Source organism: Lygodium microphyllum, chromosome 23 (assembly GCF_053477565.2).
Source record: "Lygodium microphyllum isolate KBCC chromosome 23, Lygodium_microphyllum_v1.1.10, whole genome shotgun sequence".
Classification (NCBI taxonomy): domain Eukaryota; kingdom Viridiplantae; phylum Streptophyta; class Polypodiopsida; order Schizaeales; family Lygodiaceae; genus Lygodium; species Lygodium microphyllum.
The window spans coordinates 127,556,706-127,578,851 of NC_141157.1; the positions used below are offsets into that span (position 1 = coordinate 127,556,706).

At 39.2% G+C, this 22,146-nt stretch overlaps 1 protein-coding gene across 2 annotated transcripts; it reads left to right on the forward strand.

The window, feature by feature from the left end:
- Positions 1-8,180: 8,180 nt before the first annotated feature.
- On the forward strand, positions 8,181-10,898 carry LOC148016729 (gamma-glutamylcyclotransferase 2-2-like). 2 transcript variants are annotated; one of them, XM_087664593.1, is made up of 9 exons: positions 8,181-8,638; positions 8,726-8,953; positions 9,070-9,146; positions 9,472-9,525; positions 9,619-9,675; positions 9,791-9,831; positions 9,935-10,006; positions 10,099-10,178; positions 10,274-10,898. In XM_087664593.1, the coding sequence occupies exons 2-9, from the start codon at positions 8,845-8,847 to the stop codon at positions 10,468-10,470; spliced, it is 687 nt and encodes a 228-aa protein (XP_087520719.1). In that variant the 5' UTR covers positions 8,181-8,638; positions 8,726-8,844; the 3' UTR covers positions 10,471-10,898. The 2 variants fall into 2 exon arrangements, with proteins under 2 accessions (XP_087520719.1, XP_087520717.1); XM_087664591.1 differs by having other exon boundaries at positions 8,754-8,953.
- The last annotated feature ends 11,248 nt before the right edge of the window (positions 10,899-22,146 follow it).

Genomic DNA, 22,146 nt, shown 5'->3' on the forward strand with positions numbered 1-22,146 from the left:
TTTGACCAATCCCCAGATGCCATGGCACCGCAGAAGAGCTCACACTGGAAAGCACAAATTTTAAACAATAACTTAATAATAACTTTGTAAGTCTCGATGAAAGTATTTCATGATTAAACGTGTAATTGAATGAAACTTTGCAAATCTTTCAAGGTATTGTTATTAATAATTGGCTTACTTCTTCTTCTTTTTTAAGTGATCGAGAGATTATTTATTATTTATTTACTTATTTATTTACAATCATATGGAAAAAACTTGAGAAAATGCTTGGAGCATTCTTGTGGAATTATGGTCTAGAGAGGTGCGCATTTGAGGTAGGAATGATTAAGATTGAATCCTCTTGACCGATCTTCAAGATACTATTGCATATAGAGTCCCCTCAATGTTGAGTGCTAAAATGATATGTTTTGATCAGGATATGATTTTCTGAAGGGTTCTGTGATTCTCTCTGTTTGGTTCTATAAGGTCTGATTTTCTTCTGTTTTGTTTCTATTTTGGTAGTTGAGATGGTTTACTAGATGTTCTGAGAGATGATTAAGGTTGTGGTAAAAGGTTTATGAAAGATTGAATTGGTTTTGGTTTGGTTTTTATGGTTTCTATTGATCTTCTGTAAGGTTCTGTAGCTTCTGTAGTCCTGTTCTTCTATTGTCCTATTACTCTGTGGTCTTTTCTGTTTGTTTCGGTTGAGTGTTATGTTGGATTTATGGATGTTTTGGGAAGTGTTTTTGTCTTAGGAAAAGGATGAATGGAAGCTCTATTCAAGCTAATTGAAGTGAAGAAGTAACTGATGAAGATTCACAGAAGGTTACAAAAGAACAGTGACAGAAGTCAGATCTCACAGGACACTATGATGTCTCTGGTGTCTCTTCGTATCAAACATACCTTTTGGGAGGTGTATCCATGACCAAGAGAGGAGAATTATGAGCCATTCTTGAGTATTGTAGTGAGGAGATGATGTACTATATATATATATATATATATATAGAGAGAGAGAGAGAGAGAGAGATAGAGATAGTCAATTCTATCACAATAATGTATTTGTCTATGAGAGATTGAGAGAGAAAACTATGAAGACATTGAAGATGAATACTATGTGATTGATTTCCATTCAAGAGTGGTGCATTCCTTTGTGTTCCTTGTTCTATTGATGGATTCTATGAAGATGTTGAAGATTATAGTTGATTCTATCAAATCCGTGGGAGATTTCTACTATGATGCTGCGTGAAGAATTGTTGTTTTCATTGTTTTGGTCATCAAAAGAATGAAATAAAATCTTGTTGATGTTACAAGATGAATTTTCTTGCAGTAGAATCCCATTTTCCTTGGTGTCTCTCTTGGGGCTCCATGTTTTTTGTGCGCAGCCGGGGAAAGTTGCCATCAACAAGCATTAGAAGAGGTTGAAAATGAAGGAAATGGCATTGCCAAGAAGAGGAGAATTCAATGGATGTTTGCAAAGTTCATTCTTCCATTGAAGAGTTAGAGATTCTTATTGCCAAAGCCACTTTCCACAAGAAGTTCATCCCACAATGGCGGAAACATATTATCATCATGATGCAAGCTCTATGTGGTGGACTATTTCCTCTTCCTGTTGAAGTAACAGAGACGTGTATCTTGAAAGCAAATTGTTTGGGAACAAAGTGAAGGGTAGAAACAGAGAGAATGGCCATCCACGGAAGTTTTGGCATTCATTGAGAAGTTTCCAAACATCATCAAGTGGGAGATCATGAAGAAGCTTCAGGAGTCGTGGTCAGTGGAAGTTCAAGAAAACAAGAAGGAAAAGAGTTGGAATTTGTTTGTGGATGCTCAATAGCAAGATACGTAGGATGCTTGGTGTTCTGACAACCTTCTGTTTGTTCAATTAGCAACCCACAAGTTGGTAGATAGAGTGTTTTTCACAACATACACTGTTGAAACCCTCAGAAGCTGGCATTATTATAATGATGGCACAACAACGATCTTAAGAAAAATGAGTTTTGATACTTTCAGAACGGAATATCTCCCCCTCTGTAGTGGTTTGAAAGCCGAATTCAAAGATGTTGAAAATAAGGAAGTAGAAGAGATGTTGGCCAGACAATCCTCCAGAGCCCCTCTCTGATTCTATTCTGCTGAGCACAGACCAACTTGCTGGAGCCAACCCCCTAATTGTCAAGAATCGCGTGGTGGGGGAACTTGCTCAAGATGCTGCACCGAACACACACAGAATGCACAAGGAGAAGCTCACTCAAGAGACAAGAAGAGAGATGGAGGCCCAAACGTTTTCTTGCTGGTTTCTTCTTCTTCTTCCACACTCTTTTTCAATGTACACAAAGTATAGATAAGATACAACATAAAGGAAAGTGGCCTACTAAGTCAAACAATGCATAACCGACTACACTAGTTGACTGGCGCTATAACTATGCCAGCTGTAAATAGGTGTAACAACCTGAATATAATAAGTAATGAGTCAGTAGTCATGTGAGAGTCATAATGACCACCGACATGCTAAGTGTAGACATGTGAACCCATCTAACCAAGCGGCCCATCATTAATGTCCGCATGTGTTGAGCTTGTCATCTCAATACTCCCCCTCAAGCTCAACTGCATCTCTGCAAAATATTTGCTTTATATATCTCCTTAAGAAATGTGGATTTGGAAACTCGAGAGGATGGATGGTCAAGTCTCTGGCATGCGGATCTCTTGAGAGCTGTTTTTGATAGGTTTGTGGATGAGTTGATTTTCCATGAGGTCCAGTTACTATCTTTCATGTATCTTACAGGCCATCTGCAAATTCCTGATGAGGAGGACTTGAATGTTTATGTGGGGGATGTGATCTTACAAGCAGTGATGTATGTGCACTTAGTTGAGCTCGTGCTAGCAAATAGTTTGAAGCATTATCATGAGTAGACGTCTTGGTGTAAGGAACATGCTTGGCATCTACCTTTGGAGGCTGTTGCTTTGGAGCCTCGTCGACTCAGAAATGTTTTTCATAAATCTGATATCCAGCCTCTACAATCTCAGTTATTGAGCTTTATTGTCGATTACCCGTTATTTACAGAGTCCTTTTTTCAAGACCTTGATTTTCGTTCTTCTATTTATCCCTTAGATACTGCAGATCTTCTTTCTTATTCCCTCATGTCTTATCGTTTCCCTCTTTATGTTTCTCTTCTTTCATCTAGTCCTGACACCATTCCTCTCTTATTCTTTACCCCTTCAGGATTTCATCATATTCCTGTTTTTACTACATGTCCTTTCATTGTTGATCCTACATTATCTCCTACTCCTTCTAAACCTCCACCTACCATTCCTCTTATTCCTTTTGTTTTTCCTCTAGAATCCCTTCATACCTTTTTTATGTATTCTCCTTCTTTTCCACCTTCTTTATCCCTTCATTTATCTTCCTTTTATGATCTATCCTATCCTCCATTACAATGTTCTCCTTTTATTCCATTGCCCTCTCCATCCGATTACATTAACCTCCCCCCCCCAAACAATGCTGGATACACCAGGGTATGATAGTGACATACTTCGTCGACGACAATGGACACTACATGATTCTGTGATCGGTATTTAACTGACCTTTTATTCCAGGGTCTTGGGATACCTCTGCAGCATGCTTGAACTCTTACCTCCATTTTGCTAGAGTACATGTTACTTCTGGGGATACCACTGTTCGCCTTGCAGCTCATTTTTGCTGGTATCTTACTTTCATGCATCAGCAATCCACCCTGAATACTCGAAAGAGTATCCCACATTTGCTAATTAATCCAAATGAGGATGTAGCTGTTGCTCACATGGATGTTCTCTATTACTTTGCACAGGCCTTCCCTACTAGGTTCATAATTTTACTAGAAAGGATGTGTTGTCTATAATTCCTCCAAAATGTACCTCAGTACTTTGTAGATGAGAACAAAGCCTTAGACCGTCTTAAATTTAGTATGCAATTTAAGAAGAAATACCTTCATTCTACTTTATAGGAGGGCTTTCCATGATTGTATCCTCTCTTTCTTAATGGAAATTTCTTTTTTGGGGATTTGTGCCATTCCGATTATATTTGTATATGGGTATTTTTTGTGTTGGGTTTTGTTTGTTTTTTATATTGTGAGGAGTTGATGAAGATGAAGCTGTGAAGATTGCTAATGATGGTTATATCATGGTTGCAGTTGAAGATTTGGATGCTAAACTCTTATATCCTTTAATAGTTTGAATTATTTTGGTTTTATGGTATTGGAATGGTTTTTGGTATTATTGGTTTTCCTTCCATATGTGTTTTAGATATGGCTTCTATGAAGCTGATATATTGGGGTTGTGATAGTAGCTGGTGATTTGAGCTGGATTGAAGATTCTTTTTAGCAGATATTAGAGCTTTTATTCTCTTTTTTTTAAGGTCACGAGGGCACTTCCTTTCTAAGTGTGGGGATATATGCTGAGTGCTGAAATTATATGTTTTTTGGGCCGATTTTTTGTTGTTTTTGTTGCTGAATGGTTGTTTTTTGTGATGGATTGTTTGAATTTGAAGATGTTTTGAAGTGTTTGGAATGTTTGAGTATGTTTGAAGGGTTTATGTTGGTTTTTGATGAGGATATGATTTTCTGAAGGGTTTTATGATTCTCTCTAGTTCTGTAAGGTCTGATTTTCTTCTGTTTTGTTCTGTTTTGTTTTTGTTTTCCATCACCGTTCTCTTGCAATGTTAATTCAACTCATTATAAATGATCATCAAAGTTCTTAGAAAAAGAGATTAGAGCAATTTCATGTTTGGACAAAGTTTTTAGTCTCTTCTCCATAGCAACTAAGCAGTGTAAGATCCTTAAGGATCTAACACTATTGTGATATTATGCAACATGTTTAAGGGCACAACCACTTGATTTCTTCCTTGCCACATCCTTCATTTTGCATAGATTCATCCAAGCATTATGAGTGCAAAGTATAATATTAGGGATAGAGCCATAGTCTCTCACAATGGATGACTCACCATGCTCCATGTTATGTAAAATATATGCTACAACATAGTGAGGTACATATAAACCAAAGTCAATTAAAAAATGATAATTTTTTTATCACATACACTATATAAATAATTGGTATCAACTATTGATTTATTAAATAATTGGTATCAACTATTGATTTATTCTTTGACTTGGCCTTTTGTGTAGAATAGCACAACAAATTATGGATGGAATCGATGAGATCCTCATTTTCAACACTAATATCGAAATGCTAATAAACATATAGTCAGTAATAACATGGCACAACTAAGAATGTTTTCTAAAATCATGCTCCAAAGTTAGGTTACAATAGACCTAAATGAGATTGCAAGAAAAATGTTATCTTTGCTTTGTGACCCCATATCTTGCTTCTAAAAGGACACAAAAGATACAACTTATTCAAATTCTACACTCTTACATGTTGCATGACATGAGATGCAAACATAAGATATGATCCATACATACACATATGCAAGCAATACCCCACCATTAATATTGGGAGGTTCTAAATGTTTCTACCTCTAGTCTTGTATTGTGTACTTAGATTCCTACAAATACCAAGCTATATTATTATATAATTATTAACAATAATTATTAACATACAAACAAACAGAGTAACCTGAGAGCGAATTGGAAAGAGTGAGTTGATAAAGAATGTAGGTCAAAGATATACATGCGTTAATTGCACAATCGAATAACTACATTTTTTAGTAAGTCACTTAAAAAAGTAAATACTCTACTACATTGTGGCATGCATAGAGAGATGCAACACGTGTATCCACAAGCAATCTAGAGTAGATAAGCAAATAGGCGCATGTATTGTTTGATATATTATATAGCTCTCTCTCTCTCTCTCTCTCTCTCTCTCTCTCTCTCTCTCTCTCTCTCTCTCTCTATGCACATATAGTTGTGATGCCAAGCCACCTTAATCAAGATACATCTCCCTTATTAGTAATGGTGTCACTTATATCCATGCCCTATTGCTTTTAGAAAATATTGAGAAATCGTTAACCTACATCACAATCATTACATGTAGGTTACTTCTTTCACTATATTTTGAGAACATTATTAACTTATAGATTTAATTACTAATTCTTGAGGCATTGTAATTCCTTATAACAACAATGTTATGTAAGAAGGGAGCCAATAAACTATCTGGGACACTCCTAGCTAGCAAGTTGACATTGGGAGTAGAGTATCTAATGGACATAGTGAGGTCACATGCAAAAGCATATGGATAAGCAAGCATGTGCACTCAAGATATTTGGGTGTTTCTTCCATTCAAGTGCTAGTTTGACTATGGGGTGATGATCTTCACTCTCATGTTCAAACTCGTCATCATGTTTTATCTGCATTTTAATTTACTTTTAGTTTTAATTTTTATATCTTAAGAACTTCTTTTTGTTTTATTCCTAACCCAAAATCTTTCCCTCCACTACAAACCCTATGTGGGCCCACTTATTATGTCAACAATGTCACAAATTAACATGTTTTTTTATTTTTCACAACAAAAAAGGCCACCCCACTACCACCTTACACTATCCAATCTCCACCCAAAAGCTAGTTGGATGGCTCTTGTCTCCCTATTGTTTACCTCTTTGGCCAATCACACAAAAAATATCTTATTTTAATTTTGATTAAAACTAAAAGTTTCTCAATTGTATTAAACATATATGGGAGGGCTAAGGCTCGGGAAGAAGTAAAACGTTGAAGCTTGAAACTTCAAGTTGCACACATAGGATAGCAATTAGAAGGAAAAAAAGGCAACGGTTAGAAAGAAACATTTGAATCTAAAAAGACGAAGGCATGCATGTGCTACGGTTGATCCAAAGTAAACAAGAAAGACTTCTTCTAAGGTTGAGACTTATATTTCCACCTTAGGCGGTGGCCATATAATTTTCCACTTTGTAACTTTTCAAGAAGTTCTCCTAGTTGTGTCTTTATATTATCCATTTCTTTTGGCTCTTATCCAAATGAGTTTTGTCTTGTACATCCTTTTCTTTTTGCTCTCTCACTTCAAAGAATCAAAGAAGTAGTAGAACTATTTTGTTTTGCTATATTTGTATCCAAACTTTCCTTTATTCATAGAAGTACCCAATAATTGTCAACATCCTCTAAGGTGTTGGCTAACAAATGGAGCTTTCAGTGGCTTGGTTGGGACGATTTCATTTGCATGTATTTCTCGATGGGGTGGTCATAACTTTAACATGGGGAGGTTAATTCCCTCATTACCCCCACTAGAGTTGGTGTGACTTGGCTCTAATGAGATATTGGAATCAATGGATGTATGGATGTGAAGCAAACAACGAGGATTTTGCCCATTCCATAACTTTCGAAATGGTTGTAAGGAATTCCTGAGATTTCTTTATGGCTAACGTGTGGGGAAATATCTATTCTCCAGAAAAAACAATCTATTGCATTCTCATGAAGAAAAAACCAGTGAGTTTTGGTCCCAACGTTCATTGAACACTGAGGTTCAATGTAAAGTGAAGTGCAAATTTTTTTTGAAAAACTTTCAAAAGTTAAAGAACGAGGTTTAAAACCTTGAACCCTTAAATAAAATTAACTATCAAAATGGTAAATACACGTAATTTGATTGAAAAATTCCTCCAAATTTTTGAGTTAGAGCGTTTTGTATCAACTATCAAAAATATTTCCGCGAACATGGATTGGTCCTTCGATCACAATCCGTGCTTGCTCGTTCTACACTAGAGTATCCAAGGTCATGTGAAGGTTCTCTACTTAGGGAAAGAATTGATGGAGGACCTTTTGGTACACCGACCAGTAGGGACGTGGGAGCGACTCAAATGTGAACTTTTGGAGCTCACAGAGAGACAAAAAGCAAAAAGAAAAGGAAAGGGATAGGGTGAGGAAATCGCAAACTGGGTGTTTCGCACCACCCAGCAGCCAAAGGCCCAAAAAATGTTGGTTGCGGTTGGAAGATAGCGCGAAATTCTCTCCCTCGGGCCCCGACTTTCAAAAACAACGGCAGGAAGAACTTGGGGATGGGATGAATCTAGAGCAAAATGGCGTCCTGGTTCATTCATCAGCGGGGATGAGTTCACCGAGCGTGCGACGTGGCGGCGTGAGAATGGTGGAAGGGATTTGCGAACGTTTGGGGGTCCTGTGGCTGCGGGGTCGAGGGAAATGTCAATTTGGGGGGCGGGGAGATGGGAAGGGCCCAGGGCGAGACTTGGAAAGGCTTGGGAGTCGGGACTGTCGGAAGGGCTCGTTGGTTTCGGGCTTGTTGGTCGAGAACCTCTCTCGACTCCCGAGCCAGACAGAGTTGCTTGGGAAGCGTTCAAAGCGTGCGCCCGCTTTTTCTCCCGATCAACGAAATTCATCACCGAGTAAAAGACCAAAACAGTAGAAAAGTCGCCTGAGACTCTCCCTGACTCTCTATATCTTGCTGTCTCTCTTTCTTTCTCGTGATTCGTCCGTCAGACTCCGTCCGCGTTGCTAGCTTTCTAGGGTTTCCTTGCTCCGCCTCCGTCATCAATCGAATCATCGATCTTGTCTGCACATTGTCTCCTTGCCTCTCCCTCTCCCTCTCCCTCTCCCTCCCCCCTACCCGCTCCCCCCGTCTCCCTCACAAACACACACACACACACACACACACACACACAAAAGTCATCAGCCTCCTCATCAGAGTCATCACCTCATCTCCCTCTCTCCAGGTACAGATCGAGCTCCTCAAATGCCTCCAGCATGATTTCGTGCGTTCGTTTGCATATCAATGTTCACATTCTTCTTGCTGTTTTCAGTTTCGAATTCACCTGCCATTTTCTGCAGAGTCCGTAACTGGTGCTGCAGCTAGAACAAGTTTATTACCTCTAAGCAGAGCCTGTGCACTGCCTTCCCGGTTGCTGGCACCAGATTATCAATGGTGCTGTGGATTTTCGGCTATGCGTCCCTGCTGTGGAAGACTGGCTTCCACTACGACGAACGCATCGTAGGGTTTATAAAGGGCTATCGTCGCGTCTTCCATCTCGGTAACTAAGTTTCAAGAAGATGTGCTTGTGTTCTTTCTGCCGGCCGTTCTACGGCATCCTACCGGACTTGACGTACTTTAACCTGTCTGGTATTGTGGTTGTGTAAATCTGTGCAGCTTGCTACGAACACAGAGGAACTCCTCAGTTGCCTGCACGGGTTCCCACATTGGAGCCGGAAGATGATGCTGTTTGTGTAGGTTCTCTCTTTTACCATCGTACTAATTCAATGTTACTACTGTCGACCGATTTTCTTGAGAAGAAACGCTGTAATTAGCACGTCTCTAGCATGCATTGCTAATTGGCTTGAAATGTTCCCTTTCGACATGATTAAAGAAAAAGGTTCATGACGTTAGTCTTAATGAGCTTGGATTAGTCTTAATCATTCTCATGAAGATATTCGCCATTCGTCTCATTAATCTTGCTCGCATACGGCCCTTCCACACTGACGACCTCAGCTGTTTTATGAATTGTCTCTCAATGTGCTTGAGAAACTACATTTTGACCTTTCGCATTCGCAGTGGGGTGCTGCGTACTGCATCAACAGCCCCGAGGCCGCAGCAAGAGCGATGGAGGTTCGTCAACGTTTTGCATCTTATAGGTCCCCTCCTGTTTATCTACAATATATTGTTTACTGAGCGGTGAGCTCTGAATCATTTTCTATACAGTATTTGCACGTGAGGGAGAGCGAATACGATGTCCTATCAACCCTGGAGTTTTTCACGGTATCTTCTGAGCTCTCTCTCTCTCTCTCTCTCTCTCTCTGCGTTTTAATTTGTGACTCGGGCAATTATAACGACGCACTCTTCTCATCTTTGTCTGTGAATTCTACCGTGATAGGAAGACTCGCCTAATCAAGCAGTTATCCCGGAAATCGTGGTGTAAGTGATTCAAAAAACGCAGTGCATTTGAATGTTGAGTTCAATTGGTACATCGCAGATTTGTTGCTTGCGTTTAATGCCTGATAAGCGCCAGGAATTGCAGGTTCATGTCCACCTTAGATAAACAAAGCAACAAGTACTATCTCGGCCCTGCTCCCGCACATGAAATGGCTAGGTGAGACCGATTGATCACACCTTTACAATCACACACCTGCTCAATTAATCTGTGCATGAACTGATCATGAGTTTAAACATCGCACTTGTCAGACAAATCGCTACCGCAGCAGGACCTTGTGGACCCAACGCTGATTATATCTTCCGATTAGTAGATGCTCTAAGAGAAATAGGTGAGTGTGGAGCAAGATGCACGTTAGTTAATTGTGTTTTGTTTTGGTATCTGTCCGCTTTTACTGGCTCTCCAAAATATGTTGTTCCTTTTCAGGCCATGAAGATGCGGAGGTTGTTGAGCTAGCAGACGCTGTGAGGAAAGTTGCGGGTGATCTGAAAAAAGCGCAAGTGATCGGTGGCAAGGTTGTGTCTGTTGGACCTCCACCCCATACACTCCTCACCGCTAGTATGCAGGCCCAAATTAGCCCTCGTACCCACCAGCCACAACGGGGCAGTACTGTCCTTGCATGATGCGCGCTCCATTCATTTATGGATATATTTCCACTAATTCTGCACTCTTCTTGCTAAAGCAAGCGATTTTGGATAATGCCATTGACACTAATGAGAAGGATATCCTAGGCCAACAATCGTCACAGGCCAAGTAATGTTGACATACTGTCCCTACAATGGGCATCCATTATGATGGATGCGTTTTGGGTAGTTGACGATAGTGATTCGGAAGAACCCAACCACAAAAGTAGAGTAGATATTTTGAATTTGTACTAGCTCAACCCTTTGCATTGCGGGGAAAGTGTCAAGTTCCAAGTGAACAACTCAACTTGCATGGGAGATTGTTTGATATCCACACACTTCTTGAGCGTCCAAGATATGAGCTCATCTTGTTCTTTTGAACGATTTAAATGCTAATTTCTAACATTCAAGTTATTTTTTGTCACTTAATCAATGGTGCTATTGAATAAGAAAAGGGGTGAAGTTTGAAAATGGCACTAAGGAAAAACAAAAACAAACTTGTTGCCCATTGTGAATGCCTATTGGGGGTTGGTTTGAGATGTGCAATCGTATTCTTTGCTTAAGTAAGACATGTTTATTCTTTGTATAAATAACATGTTAGAATGGTTATTGCCATACCCATTGTCGGTAAGAATAGTTGTTGCCATACCTATTCTTGGTAAGGGCTTGTCTCCATACATTAAAAAAAAACCATCAAATAAATATTTGGTTCTCTTATTGTTGTATGTGCCTTGGATGAAAGGTACAATCATGGAATCATGGATGAGAATCTCTCTTTCACTCTCTAAAATGGAAGGTTTTCTTGAAATTCATATAATACTAAAGTGCGAAAGAAGCTTAACAAATTAAATACTCATAAAGAAATTGATCGATTCATGCATAAAACATTTGTTTATTCCTTATATATGAATAAATAATCAACTAAAATAGATACCCTAACATGCAAGTACGTCAAAGATCCACTATTAACCTAAAGTAACTAGAATACATACCCAAAGGTCAAGGGTGAAAGAAAGTTGATGAAAGCTCCACTTGGTTAGTTATCAACATGGATGTTGTGTCAAGGGGTTTGAACACCTCTTGATTAAAGGAAATGATATAAGCCTTGAAATTTAGCCAATACAAATTCTTTTTGCTTTTTAATACTTGAAGTCACATTTGAGTAGGAGAATCAGATAGTTATATAAGGAAATTATATTGAAATTATGTGAAAACATATATTGGTTTCAAAAGATAAATATAACATCATAGATGAAACATGGAAGTCCAAATTTAGTGTAGCTAAATTAGGTATTACAAAGACTATTATAGGCTATCTCAAAGCTTTTCACTTAAGATTTCTTTATATCGAAGGAACCATGTTAAGCTATAGAGTGTCGGAAACATGGAAGTCCAAATTTAGTGTAGCTAAATTAGGTATTACAAAGACTATTATAGGCTATGATCTCAACGCTTTTCACTTAAGATTTCTTTATACTGAAAGAACCATGTTAAGCTATAGAGTGTCGGAAACATGGAAGTCCAAATTTAGTGTAGCTAAATTAGGTTTTACAAAGACTATTATAGGCTATCTCAAAGCTTTTCACTTAAGATTTCTTTATGTCGAAGGAACCATGTTTAGCTATAGAGTGTCTTTAAAGAAGTTTTGTAATGAAGAGGCTTCCTATACAAATACATTGAAGGGAAAATAAAAGCAATACCTAACAACACTAGTATAGGTAACTAAACAAGTTCACTAAATAGATTATATACTAGGAGGAAACTTTCATTTGCTCTTTCAAAGTACCTAGAAATTTTCAAATCCCCATTACCTTCTATGCATGAAATTGGGTGAAATTGAGAATAACTAACATTGATGTAAATTTGGAAATACAAGCATGGTTATCTTCATGGCTGTAGAGCTTAAAGTAAAAGCATTAGTGGAATCAATGTCATAAGAGTGCATTAATTATATCAATTAATATCATTAGTAACCCACATGGATCACTTATGCCTTGATAGTGTATCGTTTTGCACCTTACAAGGTCGTTAGCATATTATATCAATTAATATCAATGTCATAAGAGTGCATTAATTATATCAATTAATATCAATAGTAACCCATGTGGATCACTTATGCCTTGATAGTGTATCGTTTTGCACCTTGCAAGGTCGTTAGCATATTATATATTGACATCAACTTTAGTTTTCATAGCTTTTAATGCCATATTATGTATTGTATATATTTGACATTCTTTGATTAGGATAATAAAGAATACTACAAGAGATTAGGCTTGTAAATGGACACATAGACACATTTTAGGAACTAAAAGAAAAATGGATACGTTAAGAACCAAGCTTAAGCATATGCCAATACTTATGCATTTAGATTCATGCATATTCTACAAATAAGTGTGATCTTTAGTGTGTTTTTACATATGTTTTGACTAAAAGGAGCACACAGATTAAATGCAAATGTAAACATATGCATTGTTTTTAGTTTTAAAGCCATCTTAAATGTGAATGTAGATATCCTTTGTTTGCAATTGTCATGTATTATTAAACATGACTAAAAACATATAAATAGACACCACCTCTATGAGGGGAAAAAAAACTAAGGAGCTACTAATTTTAGAATTGTAGCTAGAGCCATAATTTTGCAACAACCAATAGCTCCTATATTGCTTTAAACCCTTTTTGGCATGCACATTGATCATTGTTTACACAAACCAAACCCACTTATTAAAAACTACAATTAAGAATATAGCTTGACACAATAAAATGTACTATATAAATATAAAAAAGAATGAGAACAGTCAAGTAGTCCTTGGATGATCAAATATACAAGCATGTATATAGGAGTTGGAAGCTAAAGTTAGGCTTGAATCATAAGATAAAATAACTCAAAGCTTACAAATAATGCCATTTGTTGTATTACAAATAATCGATGTATGTAAAAATTTGATAGCCAAAATTTGGGTTGGCATTGCAAGGTAAAACAACTACAATCTAAGATGATCTACACGATGTGTTGGTAAACCCCCCTTGAATCAACTATCATTGGTTCCATACCTTCATCATAACCATTCGACTTGCTTGATTTTGCTTCCTCCTCTCCCGCTTCATTGTTTTGTGCTTGAACAAAAGAGAGATTATAATAAGAAAATATTTACAATGGACTGACATAACAAATTATAATTATCAAATGATATTTCTTATATACTAACATGGAGAAAAGGATAAGGATACTTAACATAATAAATGATATAACAAATTATAAATACCTCTTATTGTATCAATGTTCATGTGATGCGATGACATTGCCTCTCATTGATTGTTCCCTCTCTAAAGAAGTTCTCCCACTACAAGGATTATCAGTGTGGCAAAAAAAAATGCAACCAAAACTTTCCCTTTCTCTACACAGTTCGCAGACAAAAGTGTACCAAGAGCGAGGACCAACATGTGTGTGGTAAAACATCAAGGTAAGAGCATCTTGTATCCCCCTATTTGGCATTGGTTTTTACTTTGGTTATACCTTCAAAGAATCTCATAGAATATGTCCTATGCATTATGCAAAGTATTTGGAGGCATTATCCACCTTCACAATCCCCAAGTGGTTGTATGAAGAGCTAAGAAGAGCTACATAGGAGGGGGTAAACACAAAAATGGAGGAATGGGAATTTTCTAGGGGCTATGCACTCAAGGTAAGTAATTATTGGGGTAGCTAACTTTGGTACCCATGCTAGCAATCCAACATTTTCTTAGAGTGCATCTTCGCTTGTCTTTTCTAGTACAAGACATATTTTACCTTGGGGTCTTATGGGTGACACTTTTGACTAGAGAGCGTAGACCAAAGATGACACCTTTGATTGTAGTGTAGTGGCAAAGTTTGAACAAAAGATTCGTCACAAGGCCATAGATGCAAACATTGTGGTAGTTGAAATGGAATACTACAAGAAGAACCAGAATATTTCGAGGGTTGATTACCCTAGTTTCAATATATTCATCTTGGGTGTGCAGTGGTACAAAGTGGTGATGGAGGACCCAAGTGCAACTATTCAAATGAGACATTTGAGATTCATAGGGGTGGACTCCACAAAATTGTTGAGATATCGAGCTCCACTCATGATATGCCAGGGTGACCGTTGTGCATTTATGTCACCGACGTGTTAGTTGCAGATGCAGTTGGTACACCGCCCATGAATAATAGCTACATGATAGCTATCCTTATCTACTCTAGTTCGTGGCTCAGTTAGTATGCCACCTTCGTTAGTTGAGTTTGGTTTGAGACCCATATATAGGGTTCTTCTATTTCTTTGTATGAGAGTTCTTTTTGGCTTACATAACTAAGAAGAGAAAAACTGTTTTTAGCCTCCACCTTTGTGTGTATTCCCCCATTGTGCAAGCAAGAAAGCTACAAGTGAGACTCTTTCCTTCTCTCCCACAATCTTGACATGGTATCAGAGCCTTGTTCGTGGTAAGGAGCTCAAGAAAGCAAGCCAAGCTCGCGGTGTTCTGGTAAGAGGAGCAGTGTTGCTTTCATTTTCTGTTTTGGGAGCAGATCTCTGCACGTAGCACAGCCGAAAATTGCAAGAGTGCATTGTCTCAGGTTGAGATGCCCTTCGCGGTGAAGCAAGAGGGCAGTATATGCTGCGGGCAAGGGCTTTGGCCCTTGGCAACCCTGTTTTTTTGATTTGAGGCCATTTCGGGGCCTGTTTCGGAGGCGGAAGTTTTCTGCACGCACTCAGGAAAAGGCCCAGTTTTATGCTGTGCGACCATTGTTCTACAGGTCGGTGAAAAGTTACTGTAGAAATTGCATCGTATGCTTGTGTGCAGAGACATTGGGAGTTACAGAATCATCCTTGTTGCCTGTTGATGCAAAATCGTCACTAGGAAGTGACTGTGTGGTCAAATACCACTTTCGTCAGTTTTGCAGATTAGCCCTTGTGAGGCTGAAGCTGTGTTCTTTGAAGTGACAGAACTTTTTGCAGTGTTCTGTAATGGCGTCTGATTCTCTCTCACAGATTGTAACTGAAAAGCTTGACAAGAACAACTTCCAGGCATGGAAGTTTAGAATGACGAATTTCCTTATGGGAAAAGGATATTGGGAATTTGTTGCAGGAAATGAAGAAGAACCAGTTCTTCCTGATGTTCCCAATCAACAGCAAATGCAGGCATTTAAAGCATGGCATGAGAGAGCCAGGAAAGTTATGTACTGGCTGTCTATCAGTATTTCAGACTCTATGATTGTGCATATTCAGGATGCAAGTACGCCAAAGGAGGCATGGGATACTTTGTCAAAAATGTATAGCACAAATATGCAAGCCAGGAAAATGCAGCTCAAGCAAGAGTTGCATAATGTGCAAAGAGAAAGTATGAGCATCAATGACTACCACATGAAAGTGAAGAAGATTGCAGATGCACTTGCTTCCATTGGGTCGCCAGTGGAAGATGATGATTTAGTTTCTGTGACCTTGAATGGTCTACGAAAGGATTATGCACAGTTTCGGACATCCATTTCCGTCCGTGAAAGATTTTCTGATTTTAAGGAGTTGATTGCTCTTCTAATTTCTGAGGAGCAGAGAAATGGTGGTGCATCTTCTTCAGGAGGAACTTCAAAAGAAGCTGTCTTCTACTCAAATGCTGGAAGAGGTAAAGGCAGAGGTAGAGGAGGCCGATTTGGAGGCCGTGGTAGAAATCAGAATATGCAGCAAACTCAAGAAAACCAGTCCTATGGAGGAGGACGTGGTAACTCTAGAGGCAGGGGGAGCCAAAGAGGTCGTGGTGGATGGCAAAGAGGCCAAAATGCAAACAGTAATGTTGAATGCTACTACTGTGGTAAAATGGGTCATATGGCTAAAGACTGCTATAAAAAGCAGAATGACATCATGAATGGAAAACTGCAACAAGGGAATTATGCATCTTCTAGTAGACAGGGTGATGACAGAAATGAGCATTTGTTTATGGTGCAGCACATGAACAATTCTGTGACAAGTCCAGAAGAAAGCAATGATGTATGGTATGTTGACTCAGGTGCATCAAACCACATGACAGGCCATGCAGAATGGATGGAGGATGCAAGGAAAATGGAAAAACCAGGATTTGTGGAGACTGGTGATGATACTGCACATCCTATTGTGCAGATTGGAAAAATTCCTTTGTCTATGCAGGATGGGAAAAAGAAATACCTGTCCGATGTATTTCATGTCCCGAATATCACCAAGAATCTGGTTTCTGTTGGTCAAATGGTTGAGCAGGGCTTGCAGGTCAGATTTAATCCTCATGGATGCTTTGTTGAGGATATGAAAAATAAAGGTCGCTTGATAGCAAAAGGAAAGAAGAAGGGCAGAATGTTTACATTGGATGCAGACATGTCTGAATTGAGTGCAGCAATATTTGCACATGGGACCGGTGTAGTTGCAGATATTGATATCTGGCATAAACGCATTGGTCATGTTAATGTACAGCGACTTAAATCAATGCAGGCCCAAAATATTGTTGCAGGATTGCCTAAATTCAAGGTTGCAGAAATGTATAAGGTATGTGAAGCCTGTCAGTTTGGAAAACAGGCAAGGAAACCATTTCCTAGACATGTTCAAGAGAGTGAGAAGCCATTGGAATTAATCCACTCTGATGTGTGGACTACTAAAGCTGCATCTCTTGGAGGTTGTCATTATTTTGTCACTTTCATTGATGACTATAGCAGAAAACTTTGGGTGTATTTTATGAAAAAGAAAAGTGAAGTTTTTGGGCATTTCAAAACTCTTAAAGCTATGGTTGAAAAAGAAACATGCCTGCAAATAAAATGCCTAAGGTCAGATGGAGGGGGAGAGTACCTCTCAAATGAGTTTGCAAGGTTCTTGCAGGAGCATGGCATAAAGTAGCAATATTCATGCAGTCATACCCCACAGCAAAATGGAATTGCAGAAAGAAAAAACAGGCATATTGGAGAGGTATCTCGTGCCATGCTCAATGAAAAAGGCCTGCCAGATTTTTATTGGGCTGAAGCAGTTGCTACAGCAGTCTACATAATGAACATGACTCCCACTGCAGCAATACATGGAATGACTCCAGAGGAGAGGTATACTGGTAGGAAACCAGATATTTCTCATTTGAAAATCTTTGGTTGCATTGCCTATGTTCATGTGCCAGATGAGTTGAGATCCAAGTTGGATCCAAAAGCTGAGAAGTGCATCTTTATTGGTTACTCTTTGCAGCAGAAAGGGTATAGATGCTATAACCCTTCTACTCGTAAGTTTACAGTGAGCAGAGATGTTGTTTTTGATGAGATGAGTAGCTGGTATAAACCAGTAAATGTGATTGATGATGTAGATGCACAAAATGGTAATGTTGCACAGAATTCACAGCAACAGTCACAAAATATTAGTGACAGGGTGATGACAGAAATGAGCATTTGTTTATGGTGCAGCACATGAACAATTCTGTGACAAGTCCAGAAGAAAGCAATGATGTATGGTATGTTGACTCAGGTGCATCAAACCACATGACAGGCCATGCAGAATGGATGGAGGATGCAAGGAAAATGGAAAAACCAGGATTTGTGGAGACTGGTGATGATACTGCACATTCTATTGTGCAGATTGGAAAAATTCCTTTGTCTATGCAGGATGGGAAAAAGAAATACCTGTCCGATGTATTTCATGTCCCGAATATCACCAAGAATCTGGTTTCTGTTGGTCAAATGGTTGAGCAGGGCTTGCAGGTCAGATTTAATCCTCATGGATGCTTTGTTGAGGATATGAAAAATAAAGGTCGCTTGATAGCAAAAGGAAAGAAGAAGGGCAGAATGTTTACATTGGATGCAGACATGTTTGAATTGAGTGCAGCAATATTTGCACATGGGACCGGTGTAGTTGCAGATATTGATATCTGGCATAAACGCATTGGTCATGTTAATGTACAGCGACTTAAATCAATGCAGGCCCAAAATATTGTTGCAGGATTGCCTAAATTCAAGGTTGCAGAAATGTATAAGGTATGTGAAGCCTGTCAGTTTGGAAAACAGGCAAGGAAACCATTTCCTAGACATGTTCAAGAGAGTGAGAAGCCATTGGAATTAATCCACTCTGATGTGTGGACTACTAAAGCTGCATCTCTTGGAGGTTGTCATTATTTTGTCACTTTCATTGATGACTATAGCAGAAAACTTTGGGTGTATTTTATGAAAAAGAAAAGTGAAGTTTTTGGGCATTTCAAAACTCTTAAAGCTATGGTTGAAAAAGAAACATGCCTGCAAATAAAATGCCTAAGGTCAGATGGAGGGGGAGAGTACCTCTCAAATGAGTTTGCAAGGTTCTTGCAGGAGCATGGCATAAAGTAGCAATATTCATGCAGTCATACCCCACAGCAAAATGGAATTGCAGAAAGAAAAAACAGGCATATTGGAGAGGTATCTCGTGCCATGCTCAATGAAAAAGGCCTGCCAGATTTTTATTGGGCTGAAGCAGTTGCTACAGCAGTCTACATAATGAACATGACTCCCACTGCAGCAATACATGGAATGACTCCAGAGGAGAGGTATACTGGTAGGAAACCAGATATTTCTCATTTGAAAATCTTTGGTTGCATTGCCTATGTTCATGTGCCAGATGAGTTGAGATCCAAGTTGGATCCAAAAGCTGAGAAGTGCATCTTTATTGGTTACTCTTTGCAGCAGAAAGGGTATAGATGCTATAACCCTTCTACTCGTAAGTTTACAGTGAGCAGAGATGTTGTTTTTGATGAGATGAGTAGCTGGTATAAACCAGTAAATGTGATTGATGATGTAGATGCACAAAATGGTAATGTTGCACAGAATTCACAGCAACAGTCACAAAATATTAGTGGACCTGGAGTGTCCTCTAGCAGTGGTTCACATTCTTCGCCATGGACAGGCAGATTGAGATCAGGAGAATTTTCTCAAAGCAATGCAGATAGTGGTATGCAGGTTTCACGAAAAGGAAAAGAGAAGGTAGATCAGCCCATGTTTGATGTGAATGCAGGTCACTCTTATGTGGATGGTGAATCCAGTGGCTCAGAACAGAGCATTGATGATGAGTTGGGTATCCCCTCTATTGTTACACATGGAGTAAGGAAGACCAGGGATGTTTTGAGAGCACCTGGAAGTGAGCCTACTTTGCGTAGGTCTACCAGAGCTAGGTATCATGTGGATACGCTGAAATATGATGGATTTACATCCATCCACTATGCATATATGGTCAAAGTGATACATGAACCAGAACCCACTTCTTTTGAGCAAGCCATGGGAAAAGAAAAATGGGAGAAAGCCATGGATGAAGAAATGGATGCCTTGGAAGCAAATGCTACATGGGAGTTGGTAACTTTGCCTAAAGGTAAGAATGCAATTGGCTGTAAGTGGGTTTATAAGGTGAAGCACAATGCAGATGGTTCTGTGAACAGATACAAGGCAAGATTAGTAGTCAAGGGGTATGCACAAACATATGGCATTGATTATGAAGAAACATTCAGTCCGGTTGCAAGGATGGCAACCGTAAGAGCAGTCATTGCTATGGCTGCATCAAAGGGATGGTCTTTACATTAGATGGATGTAAAGAATGCCTTCTTGCATGGTGATTTGCAAGAAGAGGTCTATATGGAGCAGCCACTAGGTTATGTGCATGCTGTTCATCCTGAGTTTGTTTACAGGTTGAAGAAAGCCTTGTATGGCTTGAAGCAAGCACCTAGAGCATGGTCTGATAAGATAGGACAGTATCTTGTCACTATTGGCTTTCAGATTTCCAAGGCAGATTTCTCACTTTATGTGAGAAAAACAGAGAAAGGTATTATGCTGCTTGTCATTTATGTTGATGATTTGATTATGACAGGTGACAGTGATGAAGATATCCTTCATGTGAAAATGCTATTGAAGTAAAAGTTTGAGATGAAGGATTTGGGAGAGCTGCGTTATTTCTTGGGCATTGAGGTGATTAGATCACCAAGTGGGATACAGCTCTTGCAGAGGCAGTATGGATTGGACATGCTGTCCAAATATGGGATGACAGGCTGTAAGCCTATTTTAGTTCCTTTGGAGCAAAATGTGAAGCTGAGCACAGATGCAGGTGAGCTTCTGGAAGACCCTACTATGTACAGACGCATAGTAGGAAGTTTGATTTATATGACTATTACCAGGCCAGATTTGAGCTATGCTATTGGATTGGTAAGTCCGTTTATGTAGGCTCCAAGGAAATCGCATTTGGATGCGGCTAGACGCATACTCAGGTATGTGAAGTCCACATTGCAGTATGGACTATTTTATGAGACTGGGTTTCAGATACATTTGCATGGATACACTGATGCTGATTGGGCTGGTAGTATCTCTAATAGACGATCTACCAGTGGGTATGTGTTCTCTTTTGGGAGTGCTACAGTCACTTGGAGCAGCAAGAAACACCCTACAGTTGCCTTGTCGAGCACAGAGGCTGAGTACAGGGGTGCAGCAATGGCTGCATGTGAGGTAGCTTGGTTGCATAAGCTACTTTATGATATGCATCAGCCTATAGATGGGCCAGTTGTCATTTATTGTGACAACATGAGTAGTATACACTTTGGAAAATAACCCAGTCTATCATGCTAGAACAAAGCACATTGAGGTGCATTATCACTATGTGCGGGAGAGGGTTTTACTAGGTCTTATTGATCTAGTTTATGTCAGCACAGAGGATCAGGTAGCTGACATATTTACGAAGGCATTGGGCGCAGAGAAGCTGCGCAAGTTCAGAGACCTGCTTGGTGTGCAGGAATTGGGATTGAGCTCGAGGGGGAGTGTTGAGATATCGAGCTCCACTCATGATATGCCAGGGTGACCGTTGTGCATTTATGTCACCGACGTGTTAGTTGCAGATGCGGTTGGTACACCGCCCATGAATAATAGCTACATGATAGCTATCCTTATCTACTCTAGTTCGTGGCTCAGTTAGTATGCCACCTTAGTTAGTTGAGTTTGGTTTGAGACCCATATATAGGGTTCTTCTATTTCTTTGTATGAGAGTTCTTTTTGGCTTACACAACTAAGAAGAGGAAAACTGTTTTCAGCCTCCACCTTTGTGTGTATTCCCCCATCGTGCAAGCAAGAAAGCTACAAGTGAGACTCCTTCCTTCTCTCCCACAATCTTGACAAAAATTTCGGATGGACCTATGTGACATCTTTGTTTTTCCTAAGCATTGTGAGCAGGTTTGTAGGTCATCCACTCGTTTAAGCCACACTTACTCTATGTAACTTTCATATACGAACCACTTTGCATGTAGGTTATTTTTAATCCTAATCCATTAGATAGGCAATGATACTACATGATGCAAGTTGCTTCATGCTCCCACACATTGCATTTAGAGCACAACCTAGTGGAAGCCAACAATGATTGTGCTCAAATGATTGGATCAGTCTTTGCTGTGGGGATGAAGAGGTGGAGGCTCCCAATGAACGTGATTAAGAGTCTACCAACAAGCTAAATGCTCACTAAGATGATGATGAGGAAGTGCTTGCTTGTATAGAAGAGAACAAGCACCTCAATGATTGAGGAGTAGTTGGAGCTTTCTCAAGAAGGAGAGTTGCATATGGATCTGGACAATTCTAATGATTTACCCTAAGATGAAGTGGAGGTCAGTCTTTAAAGTCCCAGACCCTTGCATATGATAGAATTTTAAGTAGGCTATGTACTTGAGATAATTTGCATATTTGAA

Excerpts from the sequence above, each read along its gene's own strand:
- LOC148016729 (XM_087664593.1), top strand. The coding sequence starts at position 8,845 with ATGGTGCTGTGGATTTTCGGCTATGCGTCCCTGCTGTGGAAGACTGGC. Across the intron at positions 9,526-9,618 it reads CCGCAGCAAGAGCGATGGAG|TATTTGCACGTGAGGGAGAG; the intron begins GTTCGTCAACGT and ends TTTTCTATACAG. Across the intron at positions 9,832-9,934 it reads GTTATCCCGGAAATCGTGGT|GTTCATGTCCACCTTAGATA; the intron begins GTAAGTGATTCA and ends CAGGAATTGCAG.